General features: G+C 35.4%; 2 protein-coding genes across 2 annotated transcripts in view; both read left to right on the plus strand.

The window, feature by feature from the left end:
* LOC114617501 (vomeronasal type-2 receptor 116-like) overlaps window positions 1-23,987 on the plus strand; it is a 107,570-nt gene extending 83,583 nt beyond the window's left edge. Inside the window, exons 4-9 of the mRNA XM_028763088.1 lie at window positions 918-1,174; window positions 9,691-9,982; window positions 10,339-11,145; window positions 11,867-12,094; window positions 13,179-13,302; window positions 23,056-23,987. Coding sequence (XP_028618921.1) covers window positions 918-1,174; window positions 9,691-9,982; window positions 10,339-11,145; window positions 11,867-12,094; window positions 13,179-13,302; window positions 23,056-23,987 — 2,640 coding nt within the window. The remainder of the gene's footprint in view (window positions 1-917; window positions 1,175-9,690; window positions 9,983-10,338; window positions 11,146-11,866; window positions 12,095-13,178; window positions 13,303-23,055) is intronic.
* Window positions 1-24,964, plus strand: part of LOC114617551 (serpin B9-like) — a 166,664-nt gene that overhangs the window by 88,055 nt on the left and 53,645 nt on the right. The window lies entirely within an intron of this gene.

Here is a 24,964-nt window from a genome sequence, read left to right on the forward strand (position 1 = left end):
TTTAAAGTAAAGGAAGTGATTAGTAAAGAAAGGGATCCTATAACCTGGGAGGTGTTTGTGTGAAATGACCTTATTTAAGGTGAAAACTTTATATGACTTATAATCTCACAGGTCTTTTTCACTTGAGGAAGTAGCTTCTTTACCATAAGCCTCAACTCTTTAAGTGTAACCTTTTCTACCTTTGACTGAGAAAATTAATAATTCACTCTATGCTAAACTGCCAGAACGTTGTCTGACAGAAATGCCAGACAAGACAATACTGATGTCCCTAAGGGACCGCCCACAGTGGCCTCTAGTCTGTAAATGGTCTCATGGCAAATCAGGCTCCTGTATGGGAAGTTTAATCCATGACATAATGTGTCACACTACTAAAAAATTAACTTATTGATTTTGCTAATTATTTTAAACAGAAATCTGAGGAATGGATTTTAACTGTATGTGATAATAGTGCAAGGAACATGACACTGGCTCAGAGTTTATTAATATGGACCTTTTGTGTGGAGTTTCGAGACTTAATGTGGAAGATTGAACAGTTGACAAAAATGTGTCTATGGCTACCTATGGTGCAGCATGTTTTCATCAGCCAAAATGTTGTCATATGAAAAAAATTTTTTGCTTCAAACTTGTTGAAAACGTCTCAATTATAAAATTGATCCCTAAGCTCTTGTTGTCTACCATCTTGCCTTAAGTCATGGTGCCTGTGGCTAGAGAAGATACAAAACATATTTTTCTACTTGTTTTTAAGTAGAAGTCAGGGACTCAGATGTAGTGCCGAAGGGAAGAAAGAATTTCATACTTTTTAATGACATTACAAAAAGTTTCAGTAAGCACTTGAGGTAAATAGTGTGACAACTACACTCATTAATAAAGTTAGATCTACACATATTCACAAATATATATCTGATGGACATTATTAGATTTGTATATACCAGTTTTATGACTGGGCAGGTATGTTTGTTAATAGAATATTTTGGATTTTTATCTTTGGGCTCCTTTATTTTCCCAATTTTGTGTGTTCCTTTACTGATAATGAATGTTATGTTACAATCATGGAAGATTTTTATCATAAAGGAGATGTGACTATTGGTGCATTTTTTCCTCTTCATATTTTCTACACAGGCAACAATGTTCCTCATACATATGTGCCAAATGCTTTCCAGGACATTCACATACAGTAAGTACAATTATTCATTCTTACCTCAGAATTTTGGGGATTTAAAAGCTGTCTTAATTAAAACTTCCTTTTAGTGTTCATAATCCATCTTTACTTTTCCCAAGTTTCTTCAAATATATTTTCATGTGTACTTATTTTTTCTTTCAAAGAAAAAGTGATACTTTTGATGTTATTCATTTGCCTTTCCTCATACGCTACTGAAACATGATCTTCCTCTGTCCTGCATGGAGCATCATTTGATAATTGTCAATATTGTGATTCCACAGGATAAATAATTTAGTCTAGATATCACCTGGTAGTTCCCAGTTTTCTTCAAGTTCAGTGTTCTCTTTTGAGAAAAGATGATGTCAGTGAATGCAGATTCTCAAATGCCTGGAATGTTTCTAGAGTGATAAGTTTTGACTATGTCACATGCAGGTGATTTCAGAACAGGACTCTCAGCATTAAATTTCGGGAGCACTTTTCTCCTCTACACAGTATCTCATTTTGTGTTATGTGCTTTTCAGTGGTTCTTTGCTATTTTATATTCTCAGATACAGATATTAAATGTTTACCTCTTTGCCATATATGCTTCCATTGCTTTTCCTCATTTATATGTATGTGCTCACCAAGATACTTTTTTTGTGAAGGTGGTCATTTAAGACTACTTTTTAGCCTTTTTGAGATATGCAAGATTAAGGAATAGTGCTAGAAAAGTCTGATTTCTTTAAAGAAATTAGTAATAGATTATTTTGAGGCTTTTGGAGGTTCCATTTGGTGATTAACAATAAAGCCATGGAGATATCTCCATAGTTTAATGCTGTTAGCCTGTTTACTAGAGCAATTCCTCACCTAGCCTACCAGACTCAACCCGACTACTCAGCCTCTATGTCTCTGTGTGACTACCATTGCTGTACCTTTCTACCCTGCTTCTATCTTTCATGTCTGTCCAGAATGCCAATCCTTCTGCTCCATTGTTCTGCCCTGGACTGTAACATCAATGCTTTATTCTGCCAAAACCCACTCCTTACGTATCCAATCTAAGCCAATCAGCAACAGGACAATGGCTGGCCCATTCCTTTCTGCTGCCTTTTAGCCTTGTTGGCTATGTGTTCTTCATCATGGCAGCTTGCTTTTTAAAATGATTACCATAATCTGGGAGAATTATGTTTGGAGCAGGTGAGGAATGCCAAGCATTTACTTATACAAACTAGGTAATGGGTCACAGAAATGAAAAAGCCAAATGTCTTGACAGGACTTACCTCTGGCAGCACATAGTTGAACAATTGAAAATAAAGGGGCATGCCCACATTGGCATTTGTTAAAGTACTTGTACTATAGTTCATCTCAACAACATAGAGTCAAGTGGCTCTGTTTATAGAGGAAATCAAGTATGTTTGTCCCACACAGATACTTCAAATCCTATGGAACAATGTAAAAAGAATCTGAAACAGAGCATTAGCAATTGTAAATACATATGAACAAATTGGTAGGAACACAACAGGTAGAGATTTACAGAAGAAAATATACATATAAATGTAAACTGTGCTCAGAGTGACATTAGCGTGTATTTGTTAAAAACTGGGTGAGATGTTAGGTACAAAATCAAGGAAACAGTGGAGGAAATATCTTGTAAAAATCATGGTATTTTGGGGGATCTTGACATATTTAGTTTCAAACTAAAATATCAAAGATGGCCACAGATTCAAACTTTATGTCTCAATGCAATTATTTATATACTGATATAACAAATCAAGGTATATCTAATTTCTTAAGGATTTTATTTTATGTTAGATAAACATCACAAATTTGTCACATGTCTAGCAGACTGTGGATGCTGGGTGGAGCCACTTCTGCTTTATCTTAAATAATGGCCCTTGTTATTTTCCTTTTCCTCTGCTCTGTACTTTCAGCTCATGCACTAACGCACATCTGTATTTGTTTTTGTTTATGGCATGCAACAAGTCTCCATGTGAAAAAAGTTATAGGAGCCTTGAGAGTATGGCTTGTCCATGATAAATGAAATGCTTATATATTAGTAAAAAATCAGTTTTTTTTTTATTGTCAAAACCAAAACAAAAGTAGTTCACGACAGGAAAACAGTATTTTTCCTAAAAAAGATTAACAAATTTGTCTTATACAATGCAGTTTGCAAACACATTTCTGTATACCTTTAAATCATTTGTATGTTTTTCCACAATAAAAATAAATAAAATGAAGCAAATTCGAGTTTTCTAGGGCAGTGTTCTGGTGTCTAACAATTACCCTAGATTTCTTTTTCCATTTTTATACTTCTGTGCCTTAGCAGTGAAAATGGACGCATCCCCAGATGTCTCTTGACCCTGAGCCCACTCTTCCACTTTGGCTTGGGGAGTTATTATTGATTTCTCAATTTCTATAAGTTGCAGTACTGTGGCCTTTTCTTTGTATACAGTCAGTATGGCCCTTGAGTGTCTTCTAAATCCTGTTTTGAAGATAACTATGTATCTGACTCTCATTCCTTTACTTCCGGAGTACAAATTTGTTGTCTCCTTTTATGTATCCATTGATTTTTCTTTGTCTCCAGATATTTCTTTTAAGTAGCACTCTGGTTGTGTTTGCTAGCTCCTCATTCCTCAATACAATTAACAAAGACAATGTAATATAGAGAGGTATATCCAGCACAGCCAGAATCCCAAAAGTCCATCAAGAGTATAGCAACCTCTCTGATGTAAAGAATTTTGTCAGAGTCTGACTCTAGTGAGTGCTGAAGTCAGTCATTGTCAGCTCTGTAGAAAATATTCTACCATTTATTCCAAAGTCTCACTTACAAAAATAGATGGAAATTCAGACCCTTGTAGATTAATTTTCTATTAAATTAATGGATTATGAGATGATTTTATTATATAATGTTTTAATTATATCTTCTCTAATTGGATGAGTAAATAATTTGTGAAGTATACTCTGATTTTCAACCTAAATTATCCAATGCAGTAGACATTCTCAGATTTCTGACCTTTCTGACTGGTTGGTCTGAATGTTCTGTTACTATTATTAACCTAATGAAAATATTGTAAATAGCAACTTAACATTATTTTTCAGCATTTATTATCTTGTACTTTCCTTTAATCTATTATTAATAATTTCTAAATATTTTCTTATCATCTAATATATGTGAAGAGTTTTGTCTCATATTTCTTTATGTGTTGCCTGTTCATGTTTAATGTTGATCTGACACTAACTAGAGTCACCTAAGATGAGGATGACTCAATTCAGTAAGTAAGATCAGGTTTAAGGCAAGCCTGTATGATATTTTCTTAGTAGGGTAGAGCCCAGCCTATTGTGGGGGGTGTCATCCCTGGGCAAGTGGTCTTGATTTCTACAAGCAATCGGGCTGAGCAAGTGGCAATGAGCAACACAATCAATAGTGTTCCTACATGTCCTCTGGATCACAGATCCATGGCTTCCAGTTCATACTCTATTTGAGTTCCTGTCCTAACTTTTTCTAATAATGAACAGTGATGAAGAAATGTAAAGCAAGTGTGCTGGATACATTTATATCAACTTGAGATATGTTAAAGTCATCTGAGAGGAGAACATAGCAGTTGAGAAAATGCCTGCATAATAATGGGTCTGTAGGACATTTTCAGTTAGTGATTGGTGAATGCTGGCTCACCCTATTGTGGGTCTAGCCATTCATGAACTGGTATTACTGAATTCTGTAAAGAAGTAGGGTGAGAAAGTTACTATCAGTAAGCAAGTAAATAGAAGCCTTCTGTGCCCTCTCTGTCACCTCCTGCCTCCATGTTTTAGTCCTGTTTGAGTTCCTGTTTTAAATTCTTTCAATGATGGTTTACCATGTGAAGCAAAAAGCTAGTAAAAATGTTTCTTTCTAGCTTTTTGTCATGGTGTTTCATCAAAGGATTAGTAAATATAATAATGACACCAGATTAAACCTTACCCTCCAGTTTGCTTTTGGTCATTGTGTTTCATCCAACAAATAATAACCCTAATTAAAACACTTTGATGTGTGTGTGTGTCTGTTTGGCAGGGTTAGAGTGTACATGTGCATTTCACTGTTTTACTTTTTTCATTAATTCATATATTTATTCAGTTTACATCCAGATCGCACCCTCCCATCCTCCCAGACCCCTCTCACAGATCTTAGGTGATCCCTCTCCATTTCTCTGAGAAGGAAGAGGCCCCCGACCCTCGGTATCAACTCACCATAGCACATTAAGTCACTGTAGGACTTGGCATCCTTTTCCACTGAGACCAGACTAGGCATCCTATTTAGAGGAATGGTATCCACAGACAGGCAATAGATTCATGGAAAGCCCCTGCCTTAGTTGTTGGGGAACTCATGCTTTTTTGAGACAGGTTCTCTCTAGTTATACATAACCTTGGCAGTCCTGGAATTAACTATGTAGACCAGACTAACCTAGAACTCACAGAGGTCACTACCCTCTGCCTCCTTGATTGTGGGTATTAAAGGAAAACACTACCATTCTTAGTTACATGATTTATTGTCTGTATTTGTCTTTGTCTTTCATTCTCTCTCTTTCTTTCTCTCTCCTTTCTTTCTTTCCTTGATATAATATCTCCTTCTGTATACATGACTGTCCCCAAACTTTCTATGTTTATCAAGCTGGTTTTGAACACAGCAATCCATCTGCCTTTGTATCCTGATTGCTGAGAATAATCATGTTTACCATCCAACTTGGCTTCACTACTTATTTTTAATATTATGGTTTGTTTGTTTGTTTGTTTTCAATTTGCCTCTTTGGTTTTTAAAGAGGGAAAACATGAGAAGGGGAATGAATTTGTATAGACAAGGAGATGGGGAGGGGAAAAAAGAAAAAATTCCACTCATTATAAATAAAACGAGAAATGATATATATGTTCAAATACATGGAACTACTTTAAGTACAATAATCAAGATGAATGTTTACCCAATAGATTTCAAATCTACTTTATGAAAATAATGAGAAACATTCAAATAAAATTACATTTAATTTTAAAGAAAATTAATTATCATAGATGAATTATATATGTTTATGATATAGTATGTGTTGTCAAAATATGAATCAAAAAAGTGATGAAATCTAGGAAATAAAGTTTTCATATCCTTAAAATTGGTTTGTGCTTGGAGGCTTGGAGCTCTTATGCTAATTTACCATGAAATATGTAGTGGTGATTAAACTACTAAATGTATTTGAAGGTCTGTGCTTACATACATATACATAAAATCATTAAAATTATATATATATATATATATATATATATATATGGTGTCTATTAGCAAAAGCTGTATTTGTTTTTCTTGTATTTCACAATTTTGACAAATATGCATCCATTAGATATATTTATTTTTAGCATTTAAAAGTATTTATAATTTTTTAAATGATTTCATACAAAATATTTTGATAATATTCATCCACACAACATCCTACCATATTCACTTTCACTACCCTTACCCCTCTATGCAACTAACTTAATGTATCCTTACTTTCTGAATCAAATACAGTTTGTGTTAGATAAGACTATTGTAAGTGGAGCCTTCCCTTTAGTGTGGATAACCCCCTAGTGGTCCTAACAGTGAAGAAACTGATTCTCTCTCCTAGTCATTGTAAAATCTCAGTAATGATTCAATTAGGGTTGAGGTTTTATGTCTATCTCCTTTCTCATACTGCTATTTTTGTCTTATTTGTTTGCACATGGTCTTTTACATGCTGTCTTAGTCATTGTGAGTTCAAACATGCAGCTAGCCTGTTTGTATAGAAAATATTGTTTCATTGAGGTTATTCACATCCTCTGCTCCTTAAAATCTTCCTGCTTCTATTTAGACATGAAGCCTCAATCTTTGGGTAGTGGTGTGATATGTAAGCTTCAGTTATGCCTGCCCACTTCATAATCTATTATTATTTGTATCAGGATCAGTCAGTGGTTTCTGTATTATTTGCCACCTACTGCAGAAAGAAGCTTCTCTGAAGAGGGATGATGGATGTACTAATCCACTCATAAAGCAATCAGTCATTAGGAGTTGACTTCATACTGTGTCAATTTAGCAGAATAACAGTATAAATTCTCCAACTGGGTCTATGACCTACCTAATCTCATACTGGCTGTCTTAATAATGCCAAGCATGTGTTCTATAACATTTTAGGGACCTCATATCAAATCAAACAAAGAGGGGTTTGACAATAACATGCATGTCCATTATTGTACCACAGGGTATATCATATATGACAGGTCTTTATTGTATCCCTCATGGTTCACAGATGAATAAGGGTGAATATTACTTCTATTTTCTGTGGTAGCAGCCAAAGCACCTTCCAGAACTGTAAAATATAGCCAGGACAGAAAAGCAACCAGGTGAAGATAAGCTTGATTTCTCCATGTTTCTTAATATAAATATCTAGTGTCCTTAGTAATGGAGTCTTTCCATCAAGTTCTGTAGGATCTAATCTTATACCTTACTGACATATATTTCAGATAATAAATATGAAAGATATATGATGTTTGACTTTTTGAATGTGACTCAGAATATTTATTCTAATTTTACAGATGGTCACTGAGATATGATCTTCTTATCTGGTTAATTTGGGTGTGTAGTGTTTATAATATGAGAGATATTTATAGCAGATTTTTAATTAAATATTTTAAGTCATAGGCTCTGCATTTCTACTTTACTTGTTATAATTCTGTCACACAGTGTCTACATTTTGTGGTTTGCATGATTTTAACCTGGTAAATACACTTATATCCTTACTTACTTGTTTTATATTATGGTATATACAAACTCTTTTATTTTCTTTCATGTTGTGCAACCTTTCTAGACAACTTCATTTTGTTTAAAAGAAACACACATATAGTTATTAAATCTCAGCAGATTGCCAGATAAGGAGTATAAGAAAGGGAATAAAAAAAATACAGTGTTTTTTGACCCATCATGCATGTCAGATATATGGTAAAGCATCAGTCACACTAAAGGAAAAAGTTTTGGAAAAAGAATTGAAAGAACAAAGAATCAGAGAGGTAAACGTGTGATGAAGCAAAATGCAAACAAACAAACAAACAAACAAACAAAGTATCCCTAAAACAATCTGACTAAAAGACTAGAATTCTGTAGGGAAAACCTACATATAAAGATGACCTGTTTCTTTGCTTTTCACGTATGGTTAATATAAAGTAAATATTCTTTCTTATAGATCTCTTGAAAATATACAAAAGTACTGCTTTCTTTAAGAAACTCTGAAATATGTCTAAATATGAAGTATTTTATATCCAATGAAGAAAATGTAATAAATAAGACCTTAAGGAACTTGTTTTGTGAACCGCACCCTTTGACACTAAAATGGAATACTATTTCTGTGTGTGTGTGTGTGTGTGTGTGTGTATGTGTGTTTGGGGGGGTTGGCATCATTAAGTGTGTTAGATTTTTTTTCCTCACTATTGTTGCTTAATAAGGTAAAATTATCTAGATGCTAGTGTGGGGACCTGAGTTCAGGTTTTCCAAACAAAATGAATGAACTCCTGTAATTCACTGATAGTATGAAACAGGAAGCATAGACCCCCCCTACAAGTTTTCTGTCCAGAATACCAGCTTGTGTGCTGAAAACAACTAAGAAGTGGGCTCAGTTAGTATGCTGCTTTGTCTTCCTCATAGTATTGGAGAAGTGTAAAAAGAAAGAAACTTAGTGATTTCAAGGCCTGGTTGCCTTACAGAGTGTGTTACATTACATTCCAGCCAGGGTTACATGGTCAGACTCTGTCTCAGTCAATTAAAAAAGGCAGATAGACTGGCAGTAATTAAACAAATGATTAAAAGATACTGTGTGAAATAATGCGGAAAGTTTGGATTGACAATAAAAGACCTCATCAGACTTGCATTCATAGTTATTGACCTTCATGAACACAGAGACACATATCCACATAAATGAAACACACAATTCAAAAACACGTCAGAAAAATAAGTGTGGGTGTAGTTCCACATGAATTAATAACAGAAATTGAGAGGCAGAGGCAGGAAGATCCTCATGAGTTCAAGGATAGTCTGGTCTACATTGTTTGTAAAAGGCCACTATATTCTTAAAAATCATAGAAATGACAAATGTGACAGTATATTCTTTGACCTAACCTTGTACTATTCCTTAAATAATATGCTGTCCCAGAAAAATGGGTGATTTGATCATGATACACTGACCTTTTAAAGGCATAGAGATTGTCAGAAGATCCAGACAGCAAAATTATGACATTTGATATTTGAATATGAAATTCCATATTCATTGACTTTTAAAATCTTTTCCACATATAAAAAAATCAGTAAATCATTGTAATAATAAGTTACAGTCCCTGAGACTAAAATTAATGAGTGTTGGTAATGTAGAAACTTACTTAATCTTATCTAATTAAAATGTCAATTCTAATTTCAGCCATTTATGAAAAGATATTAAAATAAGGATTTATAAAAACATTAGCATTTGAATTATAAAAATTCTTCCACTAAATATAAAGGTCATATAGTCTACGTCTTCCTTCTTTGTAAATCTCCGCAGATATAAGTTTAAGAACTACCAGTTTGTTTTGGCCCTGCTATTTGCCATCGAGGAGATCAACAGAAACCCTCATCTTCTACCCAACACAACTCTGGGCTTTGATCTCTATAATCTTGCATTTACTGAAAAAAGTATTCTTCTTGGTGTTTTGGTTTGGCTAACAAGGATGAAAATACCCCTACCTAACTATTATTGTGGTCAGAAGAGAAAGTCACCTGCTGCACTTACAGGAACATCATGGGCAACATCTGCTCACATTGCGACCTTGCTACAACTCTACAAAATACCTCAGGTGATGGCTAGGTGTGAGAAGTATAAGTCAAGTATACCTTGTTGCCATGATAGGTATCGGAAAATTTAAAACAGAATCATTCAGATTAATCAGCTATCAAAGAACGTATGAAGGTTCTTGATGATAGCTCCACATTACCATTACATGAAATAGAAAGGAGAGAGAAGTGGATGAGTTCAACTAGGTTATTTAAAATGAAGAACTGCTAGTAATATTTGTGGAAAACTCTATAATGTTTGCCATATGAAATATGAGGAACCCATCTTCATCCTAATCGTTTACATATATTAATTCAGGACTGAGATTGTGTTTAATGCCTGTCTTCTTTCTCTGGTTTCCAATTTTTTTTTCTACAGCTCACTTTTGGACCTTTTGATTCTACCTTGAATGATCCAGAACAGTATAATTCTCTCTATCAGATGGCCCCCAAGGACACATCTCTCTCATTTGCCATAGTTTCTTTGATGCTTCATTTCAGCTGGTCTTGGGTTGGTCTGATCCTCCCAGATGACCACAGAGGGACTCAGATTTTGTCAGAATTCAGAAAAGATATGGAGAGTAATAGCATCTGCATAGCTTTTTTGAAGTTGATCCCTGGAACCATGAATTCATTTTCCAACAAATTATGGCAAAATATGGAGGAGATTCAGGAATCAACAGCAAATGTGATAATTATTTATGGGGATATTGGTTATTTACAGGGTATAATGCAACACATTGGGCAACAGATGGTGACATGGAAAGTCTGGGTCTTGAATTGTCATTGGGATGTTGTCAGCCATGCTGATTATTTCATGGTAGAGTCATTTCATGGGAGTTTCATCTTTTCACACCACCATGAAGAGATGATGGAATTCACAAATTTTATTGAAACAGTTAATCCCTATAAATACCCAGAAGACAATTATCTCCCTAAGTTTTGGTTTTTATTCTTCAAGTGCTCATTTTCTGAGTTTGATTGTCATCTTTTGGAGAATTGCCAAGCCAATGCTTCTTTGGTGTTACTGCCTAGACACATTTTTGACCCAGCCATGAGTGAAGAGGGACACTATATATACAATGCCGTATATGCTGTGGCCTATAGTCTCCATGAGATATTTCTTGAGCAAATACAGACACAAGTGTATGCCAGTGAAAAGGAAGCTGTATTCTTCCCTTGGCAGGTAATACTTCTTTTTGGGGGTTGTAATATCAGCAATATGACATTTTTTATTATATTCTAAGGCACTCAATTTGGACATCAGAGATTCTAAAACATGTTGTCAATATGCAAGGGAAAGGATCCTTTTTTCCCCTCTCTGAAGGTAAATGTAAAATAAAGCATAAGTGATTTTTATAAATGCATGTCAGGAACAAGGATGAAAACATTTAAAACCAGTATTAAATTAATATAAAGGTGCCTCACAGTTTTCTTCATCATCTGTTCACTGTGAAATGTCACAATTCCCCATATATATTCCTCAGAGGAGCGGTAAGCACAGTAGACACTTAAGGGTTAAAATGCTTCTGAGCACTACCACATGGTTCAAAGTTCAGGATCACTTTAAAGTGCACCTTAAACTTCAGAGGCCTCACTTTACGTGTGGAAGCTCTTAAATAAATGCCAAATTTTAATAAGTGCCATTTCAAAGAAATTTGAGCCATCCGAATCCACATAACTTGATCTCTTAGCTATGTTTAATTTAATGATTTCATTTGAACAAAATGAGATTTTTGAAACAATGCATTTCCAATCATGTCTTTCATTTAGTCAGCCTTTGATGTCTCATTTAAAGACCAGTTTTTAAATGATAGGTTAAAGACTTTGAGATCATTTGTATGATTTTTTTAAAATGTTATAGTATCTGAGATATATTTCAACATATGTATCTACATCTCTTTTAGATCTTCCCTTTCTTAAAGGACACTATACAGAAAAATCATATGAAAGGTCACACAGTAATGGATAGGGAAAGAAACTTTGATTCAAAGTACGATATTTTCAATTTTTGGAATTTTCCAAAGGGTCTTGGACTAAAGGTGAAAGTTGGAAGCTTTTTTCTGCATGCTTCCCAGGGTCAACAATTCTCTTTGTCTGAGCAGATGATTCAATGGCCTCCAAGGTTTACAAAGGTGAGTTGTGACTTATCTCACTTCTTTGACCTTTCATAAAATCAAAAGTAATTTTCAGGATGTAGTGAACCTTTGATACTCATTCAGTACTAATCAGTATTCAACTCCCACTAAGGAAGGGACCCCACATAAATACAGCCAAAGTAGACTATTTTCTCATTCTGTGACTCTAATCGATGGAAAAGTTTATTTTTAAATTCTATTAAAGAACACACATTTACTATAAATAGAATATCTATTAGGTTTTTTTCACTACCTCTAAACACTAATAGAAAGTTTGTTTTCTACCCAGCCCAAGACATTTCAGTGAGAGATAAGGTGACACTTTTGCTTAATCACCCATCGTGAAAAACAAGCTTGACAGGTGTGTGTGTGTGTGTGTGTGTGTGTGTATGTGCGCGCATGCATGCGCATTATATTTGCTTTGCTACTTTGAGTAAATAGTTACAAAACACAAGTGAAGAGGGGAAAGGTTTCTTTTGGCAGACACTGTAACTCTGCAGACCCTCATGGTGGGAAAACAATGCTTTAGAATAGAAAGGAGGTGATAACAACACACTTGCAAAACAGAATCAGAGATTAAAGAATGTAGTTGCTCACCTTCTATTCATTCTGTCTGTGACAATAGCCAATTTAATATTGCCCCGCCCCCATTTTATAGTGGATCTTTCAACCTCAGCTAAATGTCTGTATAAAACTTCTCATAGAAATGCACATAGACTTTTTTTCCCTGATGTATCCAAGCCTGGGAAAGTTTTCATTCAACATTTACAACCACTTTGGATATAAAAGTTTCCCTGCTAGCCAGTAAGTATTTTGAAACTTTGAATCTGAAGTGATCCATGATCTTTTAGAAAACTATTTTACTGATGTACTTAACAACAGCTTTATCATATTGGACCAAGATTTAATTAAACACGTGGTCTGTGTAGTCAAAGAGAAGTGAAAATTAGTACTACTAAAATGCATTATCTTCTATTATAAGTGTAAGCATTTGCGAATTAACTGTGTAATGATATTCAGAATAACTCAACATTTCTCAAAACTTTGAGCATGTCTTGCTAGTGTCTTTCATTTCTCTCAGATTCCACAGTCTGTGTGCAGTGAGAGCTGTAGGCCTGGATTCAGAAAAGCTGGCCAGGAGGGCAAGCCTGTATGCTGCTTTGATTGCATTCCTTGTGCAGACAATGAGATTTCAAACGAGACAGGTAAATAAATACAGGCTTACAAAGTACTTCCCTATGTATACCTAAGCGTGTATAATCCTAAAAAAATGGAAAAGGACTGAAGAGAAGTAAGAGATAAACTTTTGTTTTTTGGTTAGAAATTTAAACATTACAGTTACTTTTATTTTCTTTTGAAATGACACACACTAGACATTGAGATTATCCTTGATTTACATTGTTGTACTTCTCAGTTGCTCGGAATTCTCTTATAAGCTTTATGATTATTCCCAGTACAAATCATCTTCTTTCTTTCTTTCTTTCTTTCTTTCTTTCTTTCTCTCTCTCTCTCTCTCTCTCTCTCTCTCTCTCTCTCTCTCTCTCTCTCTTTTTAACAAAGTAGGCAAGTGAATATTTGAGTTTGATTTCCCCAGTGGATTTATTTTTACTTTATCTTAACTAAGTTTCATTTGTTTTTCTGAAAATAGATTATTTCATATAACATGTCCTTTTAAAATCACTGCCTCCCTTTTATTAAACATAGATTCTTTGTTCATTCAATATAATATGAATGCAAGACCCTTCCTTTGCTCCTCCCAGCTACTCCCTCTGTCACCTACAACGATTCTTTATCTGTCTCTTATTAGAAAAGAATAGGCTTCTATGATATATAAGCAAAACATAACAAAATAAAATATAGTAAAATAAAACAAAACCCATTTTATCAAAGTTGGAGAAAATAAGACAACAGAAAAGTAAAATTCCAAAAACGTAAAAGTAAAATTCCCAAAAGATTATGACAGAATCAGAAACTCACTTGTTTGCAAATTCAGGAATCCTTTCAAAGTACTAAACTGAAACCTATAGTATATATGCAGAGGATATAGTGCAGACCTGTTTAAGATGATTCTTCCTTTTGTGTTTGTGTGTTTATATAAATATTAATTGTTATAGAAAGTCTTCTTCTTCTGGTATATCTTTCCCCCACTTCTTTCTCTCTGCATAATGGCTGAATGTGGGTCTCTGAATTTGTTCCCATCTGCTGTAGCAGTAAATGAGGAAACCCCTGTGATAATGGCCGAATAAGGAATGAATTTATGATTACAGCAGAATATAATTAGGAGTCAATGTTAGGTGTGAATTCCTTGGTCATCGTACAAAGACTGGTTCAAAATTACAGATTATAGACCATAAGAAAGTTGATTCATTATAGCAAAATTTCTCTCATGATTAAGTAATTAACAGAATTAGTAACAGTACAAGATGGCCACTTTATAGTGAAAATAGAATTAGGTCTAGAAATGGAGTATTTTTTTTTCTTTTCACTCAATATAGCAAAAGGAACAGAAACATAGGCTGGTATTTCTGTTATTCTAGAGCCTTTAATTTTAGGTGTTTTTATCTTTACAAAATCTGAAATGGCCAATAAATGAAAACTTTGTTTCCAAGGCGATGGTTTTTCATTTATATAAGGGCTCAGAAATATGGGTGATGGTCATCTAGAATCCCATCTATTTATTTATTTATTTATTTATTTATTTATTTATTTTTCATTCATTTTCCTTTTTCCTTGATTGAATATTTTCTTTATTTACATTTCAAATAGTAACCCCTTTCCCAGTTTCCCCCAGAAGCTCCTATCCCATGTCCCTTCCCCCTGCTTCTATGAGGATGTTCCCCCACTCACCCACCCACTTCCCACTCCCTGTCCTCAAATTCCCTTACACATGGGCACTGAGTCTTCACAGGACCAAGGGCTTCTCCTCTCATTCTTGCTTGTCAAGGCTATCCTCTGCTACACATGCAGCTGGAGCCATGGGTCCCTCCCTGTGTACTCTGTGATTGGTGGTATAGTCCCTAGGAGCACTGAGATGTCTGATTGATTGATATTGTTGTTTTTCCTATGGGATTGCAACTCCCATCAGCTCCTTCAGTCCTTTCTTTAACTCTTCCATTAGGGATCCCATGCTCAGTTCAATGGTTGGCTGCAACATCTGCCTCTGTATCTGTCAGACTCTGGCAGAGCTTCTCAGAAGACAGCTATATCAGGCTCCTGTCAGCATGCACTTCTTAATATCCACAATAGTGTCTGGGTTTGGTGTCTGTATATGGAATGGATCCTCAGGTGGGGTAGTCTCTGGATGACCTTTCCTTCAGTCTCTGTTCCATATTTTCTCCCTTGAGTATTTTGTTACCCTTTCTAAGAAGGAACAAAGCATCCACACTTTTGTCTTACAACTCGTTGAGCTTCCTGTCTGAGAATAGTATTTTACTTATTCTGAGCTTTTGGTCTAATATCCACTTATCAGTGAGTGCAAACCATGTGTGTTCTTTTGTGATTGGGTTACCTCACTCAGGATGATATTTTCTAGTTATATTCATTTGCCGAAGAATTTCATAAAGTCACTTTTTTTGTTTTTCGAGACAGGGTTTCTCTGTGTAGCCCTGGCTGTCCTGGAACTCACTCTGTAGACCAGGCTGGCCTCGAACTCAGAAATCCGCCTGCCTCTGCCTCCCAAGTGCTGGGATTAAATGTGTGTGCCACCACTGCCCGACAGAAGTCATTGTTTTTAAAAGCTGAGTAGTACTCCATTGTGTAAATATATTACATTTTCTGTATCCATTCCTCTGATGAAGGACATCTTGTTTTTCTTTCCAGCTTCTGACTATTAAATAAGGCTGCTATGAATATAGTAGAGCATTTGTCCTTGCTATATGTTGGAGCATCTTCTAGGTATATGCCCAGGAGTGGTATAGCTGGGTCCTCAGGTAATGCTATGTTCAGTTTTCTGAGGAACCATCAGACTGTTTTCCAGAGTGGTTGAACCAGCTTGCAATCCCATCAACAATGGAGGAGTGTTCCTCTTTCTCCACATCCTCTCCAGCATCTGCTATCACCTGAGTTTTTGATGTCAGCCATTCTGACTGGTATGAGGTGAAATATCAGGGTTGTTTAGATTTGCATTTCTCTGATGACTAAGGATGTTAAACATTTCTTTAGATGCTTCTTGGACTTCCAATATTTCTCAGTTGAAAATTCTTTGTTTAGCTCTGTACCCCATTTTTAATAGGGTTACTTGATTCTCTGGGATCTAACTTCTTGAGTTCTTTGTATATATTGGATAATAGCCCTATATTAGATATAGAATTGGTAAACATCTTTTCCCAATCTATTGGTTGCTGTTTTGTCCTATTGACAGTGTCCTTTGCCTTACAGAAACTTTGCAATTTTATGAGGTCCCATTTGTCGATACTTGATCTTAGAGCATAAGCCATTGGTGTTCTGTTCAGGAAATTTTCCTCTGTGTCCATATGTTCAAGGCTCTTCCCCTTCCCACTTTCTCCTCTATTAGTTTCAGTGTATCTGGTTTTATGTGGAGGTTGTTGATCCACTTGGATGTGAGGTTTGTTCAAGGACATAAGAATGGATTGATTTGTTTTCTTCTACATGTTGACCTCCAGCTGAACCAGCACCATTTGTTGAAAATGCTGTCTTTTTCCACTGGATGGCTTTAGCTCCTTTGTCAAATATCAAGTGACCATAGGTGTATGGGTTCATTTCTGGGTCTTCAATTCTATTCCATTGATATTAATGCCTGTTTCTGTACCAATACCATACATTTTTAAATCACTACTCTTCTGTAATACAGTTTGGGGTCAGGAATAGTGTTTCTCCCAAAGTTCTTTTATTGCTGAGAATAATTTTTGCTATCCTGGGTTTTTTTTTATTCCAAGATAATTTGCAAATTCCTCTTTCTAACTCAATGAAGAATTTTTTGGGGATTGCATTGAATAAGTAGATTGCATTACATTTATTAATAAGAATTATTTTTTGGATAAAAGAAGCATCCAGTGTAAAAGTCATATAGGATCTACAGAAAATTCTAAAATTATTTCAGGAAAGGATGCACAAGATCTGTGACTGTAGTTCTTGGGCTGGAATTCAAAGGATAAATATCCATAGATGAATCATGCAGTTAACATCGGGGCCTTTCCATTGGCCTTTCAAAATGTTCTTTCTGAGTCTTTTTCTACTGTGTCCCCTAAACCCTAAAGAAAAAAATTATACAGACACCCAACTTAGAACAGAGACTTTCAAAGTCTGTCCTCTACACATTGTTCAGTTGGATGTGTCTTTGTATTCATACTCATTTACTATAGGAGGAAGCTTCTCTAATGAAAGTTGAAAAAAAGTAGTGTTCTATATATACAGAAAAAGGTCATTGGGAATAGATTATGTTGCTATGTTCCTTCTGTAGAACTAATATTATTTGGTTGCTTCCTAAGTTTCTTTCCTAGCTAATTTCAGTTTTTGACTTCCCTTGCAGTGTCAGGCATGGGTTACATGCCATGGAGTGGGTGATAATTGAAATTAGATAGTGGGTTGTTACTTTTACAAAGTTTTGACAATATTGTAACAGCACATCCTGCAGTCAGCTCAAAGTCATATGTTTCAGTGTTTGTAGCTGTGGTGGCATCTTATTTTCTCTTACATAGTATGCAGAGTAATTCTCTATAATATGAAAACTGCTCAGTAGTAACAAAGACTCTAGGTAGGTGCCAGTTTACTGTCTCTCTCCAGTGAGTTATGAAATATTGCCTTCAGCAAGACAGCCTATGATCAGTTTGTAGGGAGCAACCAATAGCACTGGCAATAGCCTGTTGCTGGGGATTCTGTGGGACCGTTTAGTCAAGAATTATATATTCCTTCAGACTCTCTGGCAATTTATAGGTGTATACTTTCTGCTGTTTGCAATTTTTTTGATAATGGTGCTCTTATTTCTTGGATAGAGTAGTCTATTTGGAGTTTGGCATTCCCATTCTTTTGTGATATCAATTTAACTTTCCTTCATATATGTATTTGTTTTAAGTAATGACTATTGTACTGTTTTTAAATAAAATCCTCAACTAGCCCTTAGTTTTACCAGTCCACTCCCATATTTTCTTCTATATTGAACTCTTCTCTGGCTTCCTAATTTGATCACATTGTGCCAATCTCCCCTCCCAATCATCCATAACTACTCATTCTATTTCTCCTTCATAGGATAATCCTTCTCTCTCCTGGTCCCTTACTTCATACTTACCCTCATTGGCTACATGGATTGAAATCTGCTTATTAGTACTTAACAGATAAAATCCTCATAAAATTAATATATAGCATATTTGTCATCTTGGGTCTGGTTATCTCACTCAGGATGATTTTTCCTAGCTCCATTAACTTACCTTCAGAAGTACACAGCATGTTTAAGTTACAATATTCCCTTAATAAGATAGATTTATTTCTGATTGTCTTGCTTCACTTGACTCTAACCAGGAAACTCAAGGTCATTTGATCAGTCTCCAATACAAAGATGTTCAGAAAGCTGTCACACAATGCACATAATTTCTACTTTGGAAGCATATGAAAAACATTCATGAAATCTCCCATTATAAATAAAAACATTTTGCCAGTATTTTCATATTTATTATGCTAAATATATAGTTGTGTCACTTCAGAAATTTCCGTAATGAACCTCAGCTATACTGAATATTTTAAACCATTATGAATGTGACAATCTTTGTTAACTCAATAGTATTAAAGTGCCTATGACTTACATATGGTATTTATAGACCATTTTCCATATATTACATATGAACATAGATTGTGTTAAGGTCTTCTACTTCTACTTCAGCTATGTTAGAATATTAAGGGCCTGATGTGGTAGGAGACCTGAATCCTAGTGGAGACAAGTTTCTTTGATTGTTATAGATTGGGTTGTTTGGCCATCATTTAGATATGTGGATTTGGGCTGATTACATATCAAGAAGTTTATTTGTCTTTCTTCTTTGGTGTTTTGTTCCTTTGTTTCTGTTTTCTTGCCAGATATTTAAGAGTGTGATAGATATGTGTTACTTATTTTACTTTTCAGATTAGCAGTATATTCACAGCCAATGCTGGCTGGTATTGGAGGCTAGCATACTTGAATAAGTTGTGGGGCAATAAAAGAATTAGAGGAGAGGGTCCTAATGATCTGTTGAGGATAAAGTAGAAGAGGAAGAGAAACAGAAAATATTCTGCAATAAAACTGGAAATGAGACTGTGTGAATTGGAACTCAGGAGCCATAAGAGTGCTCAAGGCCTGCCTTAGCTTGTCTGTTGCCCTGGAATGTGCAGCTTTTGAGTTAACAGGGGTTGCCTGCTGGAGTTGGAAGCTGGAATACAGTGAGAATTGTGGGAGTTAAAATATGAGGCAATGATCTGTGGGATCCACAGAAGATGTGGGAAAGGATGAAGAGAGGGTGCAGCTGGTGTTCTATTGTAGCACTAAGGATGAGATTGAGGGATAGAGTCTGGTAACAGAGAAAGGAGAAGGTCTGGGGTCAGTATACCTGGATTTCTGGCGGGATTGGTCTCCATTAGGCTTACTATTTGTCAAATTCACTCTTTTACAATTTCCTACATGTATTCAATAAATCTCAGGGATGCTTCCCTCTTTCAACAATTGTTAACTCATCTCATTTTAATTGTCCCTTTAGCAGTTTTATATTTTCATTTTTTTGGCATGGACTTTTTGCTTTAATCCTGCATTCAGACTGCATCTCTGAGCTTGGTGTAGTCACCAGTTGGTACTCAAGTAAAATACTTACTATCTTTTCTTTGAATATTTTTTTATATAATAGCTTAGCAGAAAAAAAGTAAAGTATTTCCCCCATTCTTTAGCCCATGCCTATGGAGAACAAAGCAGGGAAGTTATTTTTAATATTTAAGAATATTTTAAGATAACACATATGTTGCCTGGAAGCAGGCAAATTTTAGTTCTCATCTTAAAATCATTTTGCTTCCATTTCCATTATATCCCATGGACATTAGAAGAGATGATTTAAAAGCACTTGTTCATGGATGAGGATTAAAGCATAACTTTTTCTCAGTATCTTCCACAGTCATATAACTTTTTCCTTACCACAGATCAATGTGAAGAAATGCTTCTTTGACTAAGGATGTTTTACTTGTCTATGTGCATAAATGGAAACATCAAGAAGGATGTTTGACAATAAATAAATTAGGCTAAATGGCAGTAACAAGTTCCTTCTTATGTGATATGGTTACCCCCTACCATGAATTTTCATGTGGGTTCACATGACCAGGTATGAACTAGTGTTTTGATAAATACTCCTCCTCTTCACTTTAGCTTTATGGTAGGTCCATAAATATATTCAGAATGTACAGTGTAGGGGCAATTCACTGGTGAATATAAAATTCTATGAAGATTTCTGTTAGTAACTGTATTTTGAAACAACGTGTAATTCAAAGTAGGGTAATACACACATGATTAAAATTACTAATATCGTCACTGATTCAATATTTTCCCATTACTTAATTTATTCTACTTATTGATTGCAACACCCTCTCTCCTCACAGTTCCCCACAATACAAACTCTCCTTCAATCCCCACTCCTCTTCCTTTCTGGAGATCCCTCAAATACCAATCCTCTCTGACAACTTAACTCACTACAGACCTAGGTGCATCTTCTACTCAGGCCAGATAAGGCAAACTAGTTTGGGGAATAGAATCCAAAGGCAGCCATAGAGTCCGTGTAACCCCCTGCTCCAGTTGTTGAAGGATCCACATATGTACAGTGGGCCTAGGTCCTGTACATGTATGCTCTTTGTGGGAGGTTCAATCTTGGGAAGCCCCCAAGGGTCCAGGCTAGTTGGCTCTGTTGATCTTCTTATGAAGGTCCTATCCCCTCTGGTTCCCTCAATCCTTGCCCCAACTCATCCAGAAGACTTCCCAAACTGTCTACATATTGGCTATTGGACTCTTCTGCTTTAGTTAGCTGTTCCTGGAGCCTCTAAGATGACAATGATGCTAGGCTTCTACTTACAAGCATAATTGAGTATCATTAATAGTGTCAGGGTTTGGTTCTTGCCCATCAATAGGTTTCATGTTGGAGCAGTCATTGGTTGCTGATTCCCTCCTTTTCTGATTCATCTTTGTCCATGCAGGTCTTATAGCCTGGGCAAATTTTGGGTTGAAGGTTTTCTGAGCGGTTGCTGTTGGTATCCCCTCACTGGAAGTAGTGCCTGACTATTGCATGTGATCACTTCAGGCTCCATATTCCCCATTGCTAGGAGTCTTATGCAGAGTTGCCCTCATAGACTCTAAGAAGCTTCTCTCCTCCCAGATTTCTGGAACATCCCCAAGATGCTCCACTTGCTAGCTTGCTGATAATTTCCATTCACTCTTCTAACCCACTTTCTCTGGGTTTCCTTAACCCGATTCTCACGTGCTACCCCCACTATCTGTCTTTCAGACAGTTTCCTTCCTCTTCCCACCTCTGATGACTATTTTATTTACTTTATGGCTACTATCCACTTACAAGTGAGTACATACCATGTATGCCATTTTGGGTCTGGGTTACCTCACTCAAGATGATATTTTCTAGTTCTATCCATTTGACTGCAAATTTTATAATGTCTCTGTTTTAATATGTGAATAGTATTACTTTGTGTATGTGAACCATATTTTCTTTATTCATTCTTCACTTGAGGGACATCTGGTCTCTATCCAGTTTCTGACTGGATAAATTTATTTATGAATAAAGCTGCTATGAGCACAGTTGAGCAAGTGTCCTTGGGAGATAGTAGACCATCTTTTGTTAAGGAGTGGTAATTTAATATTGTAGAATAAACAAAACCTACTTTTTAAAGAAAAGTATTATCTTTCTATAAATTAGTTAATAGAATATATATCTAGCATCTTAATTAAGTCAGAAATAAAATTCTGTATTTGAAGCATACATTGTACAATAGAAAATCAATGACAAAACAACATAAAAGAAGCAAAGGAAAACAGTGTGACTGTTGATGAATAGGTTGATAAATAATCATGAAAAAAATTGATTAATGTCTCATGATGACTAAACACAGACACGTATACACACACACACACACACACACACACACACCACATATATACACACATACATACACAAAACAGTATATCAAAAGAGCAATTCATTTCTCCTGAAAATAAACTTGAAAAATGTTTAACTCACAACATAAAACAGAAAAATCGATTGATGAGGTGACTATTTTCAGAAATACATGAAGGTTTAATATGGTAGAAATATGGGTATATAAACTAAGGTGTACATATTTTTTAAGATAAAAATCACAAATGTTTAAAAATATAGCATTCAAAACTTTGTTTTTGAATACATAGAAATATTTTAATAATTTGTTTCATATATGTTAAAAAAATCATGCTATAGCTAATTGTAACAACATATTAGTAGTGAAGCACTTGAGCTTCACGAATTTGACAGTATTCATTATTTCAAATTCATTCAGAGTGTGAAACTAATTGGAGTATCCAAGGGATTTTATGAAAATAAGTAAATAATGGTCTCAAATCTGAAACCATAATATAAAAAGTGAATTTCAAAGAATATTGTCCATATTGTAAAACCTATGTCCAGAATTAGGACTTTTTGAAAGATAATGTCAGAATCAAATCAAGGTCATGCAATATTACTCTGTAATCTTATTAACTATAAAATAGATGCCATAGAGTCACCAGTTCAGAGGACGCATAGAAATAAAAAGGAAAATCTTTGGATAGCTTTGATTTTTGTCAGCACAGGTAGACAGTGCTGGAAAGATTTGAAATTATTCACAGAGTACAGAAACATTTGTTTCTGAAGTAATAAAAGAAGATGATTCTATAAACATTTCAATCAGCTGGGTTGAGTACCACATTAGGGGGAAAGGAAAGACCTTGGAATTGTTTCAGAGTCACCTTCATTCCTGAACAGATATGGATCAATGTGTGAAGTGTCCAGAAAGTCATTATGCAAACTCAGAGAAGAACCACTGCCTCTTGAAGTCTCTGAGCTATTTGGCCTATGAAAGCCCTCTGGGGATGGCACTCACCATCACAGCACTGTGCTTCTCTGTACTTACAGCTGTCATTCTTGTAGTCTTTGTGAAGCACAGAGACACACCCATTGTCAAGGCCAATAATCAGATTCTCAGCTATGTCCTATTATTGACTCTCATCATCTGTTTTCTCAGTTCCTTGCTCTTCATTGGTCAGCCCAACACAGCCACCTGCATCTTGCAGCAGATAGCATTTGGAATTCTGTTCACTGTGGCTCTCTCTACAGTGTTGGCCAAGGCTATTACAGTGGTTATTGCATTCAAGGCCACTGTTCCAGCTAGAATGGTGAGGTGGTTAATGGTATCAAGGGCCCCTAATTTCATCATTCCCATCTGCACATTGATCCAACTCGTTCTCTGTGGAATCTGGCTGATTACTTCTCCACCCTTCATTGATCAAGATGCTCATGCTGAACATGGTCATATCATTATTGTGTGTAAAAAAGGTTCAACAGTTGCCTTTCACTGTGTCCTGGGATACCTCTGCTCCTTGGCACTTGGGAGCTACACAATGGCCTTCTTGTCCAGGAATCTGCCTGACACATTCAATGAAGCCAAGTTCCTGTCATTCAGCATGCAGGTATTCTTCTGTGTCTGGATTACCTTCCTTCCTGTCTACCATAGCACAAAGGGGAAGGTCATGGTGGCTATGGAAGTCCTCTCAATCTTGGCTTCCAGTTCAGCACTCCTTGGCTTGATCTTTGCCCCCAAATGCTACATCATTTTGTTAAGGCCAGATAAGAACTCTTGTCTTGACATCAGGCACAAAAAACATTCTAGAGGGAATAGTCATTTAAACTATATTTAGAAAGTAGAATTAATTTATGCTAGTAAATTAAATGAATGACTGGTACAAGTGCCACTTCATTATAACTTTCTTATTCAGGAATAATATGATGTGATTCTGTGGGTTATAATTCTTCATTTAATTATATTAGAGTCTCATACTGGACCTATAATTTAATTTCATATTTGAGATTCATGTTATATATTTTTTATGTAAAAGAATCTACTTATCTATCTCTGTTGGCCTGGAGCTCAACAGAGTCCAGTATGGTGTAAACATTTGGATATCTGTCTTACTCTGCTTACAAAATGCTGGTTTTGGAGATGTGACACAGTGTCTACCATGTCATATTTATTTTATTCTTCTTAAACAAAAAACAAAAAAGAAACAATAAATTTCATATAATTGATTTCCTTTGTTTTTGTACTTCTAAAGATTCTCTTATATTCTCCTGTGTAAATTGAACAGTATGAGAGATAACTGACAATGGAAGTGAAATACTATTTTTGATGACTTCAAGGAAAGACTTTGAATATAACCATAGACTCAATGTTTGAATATTCAGTATCCCTGAGAAAACTTATGGCTCCATGAAAGGAAGATGTGTTAATGCCTCTTATTCTAGTAGTAATCTAAAGGCCATCAATATCAGTCAATTTTTGCCGATGTAGTTTGGACATCTGCAGTCCTTATTATATTTCCTGTTTAAAATCTGTTATATTTGTGTTATGATTGAAGAGGTAGACTTTCAGAGGTGGGGAGTAGGGTTTTAACTTCATGGAGTTTTTTATTTTGAGGCAATTTAGAAAGAGAAGGTAGAAAGGGAGAAGAAATGATTTTTTTGCATGCAATTGAGTACTTAAAGCCTCATGAGAAACAGAATATAATGGCTATTTGCAGGAAGAATATAGTTGTAGTTGTCAGGATATAATCTCATATGCAAGCTATACAGGTTACATGAGTTAACATCTAGGACTACTTGTTCTGCAAAATTTTTA

This window comes from Grammomys surdaster, unplaced genomic scaffold (assembly GCF_004785775.1).
Source record: "Grammomys surdaster isolate TR1022 unplaced genomic scaffold, NIH_TR_1.0 137, whole genome shotgun sequence".
Taxonomy (NCBI): Eukaryota; Metazoa; Chordata; class Mammalia; order Rodentia; family Muridae; genus Grammomys; species Grammomys surdaster.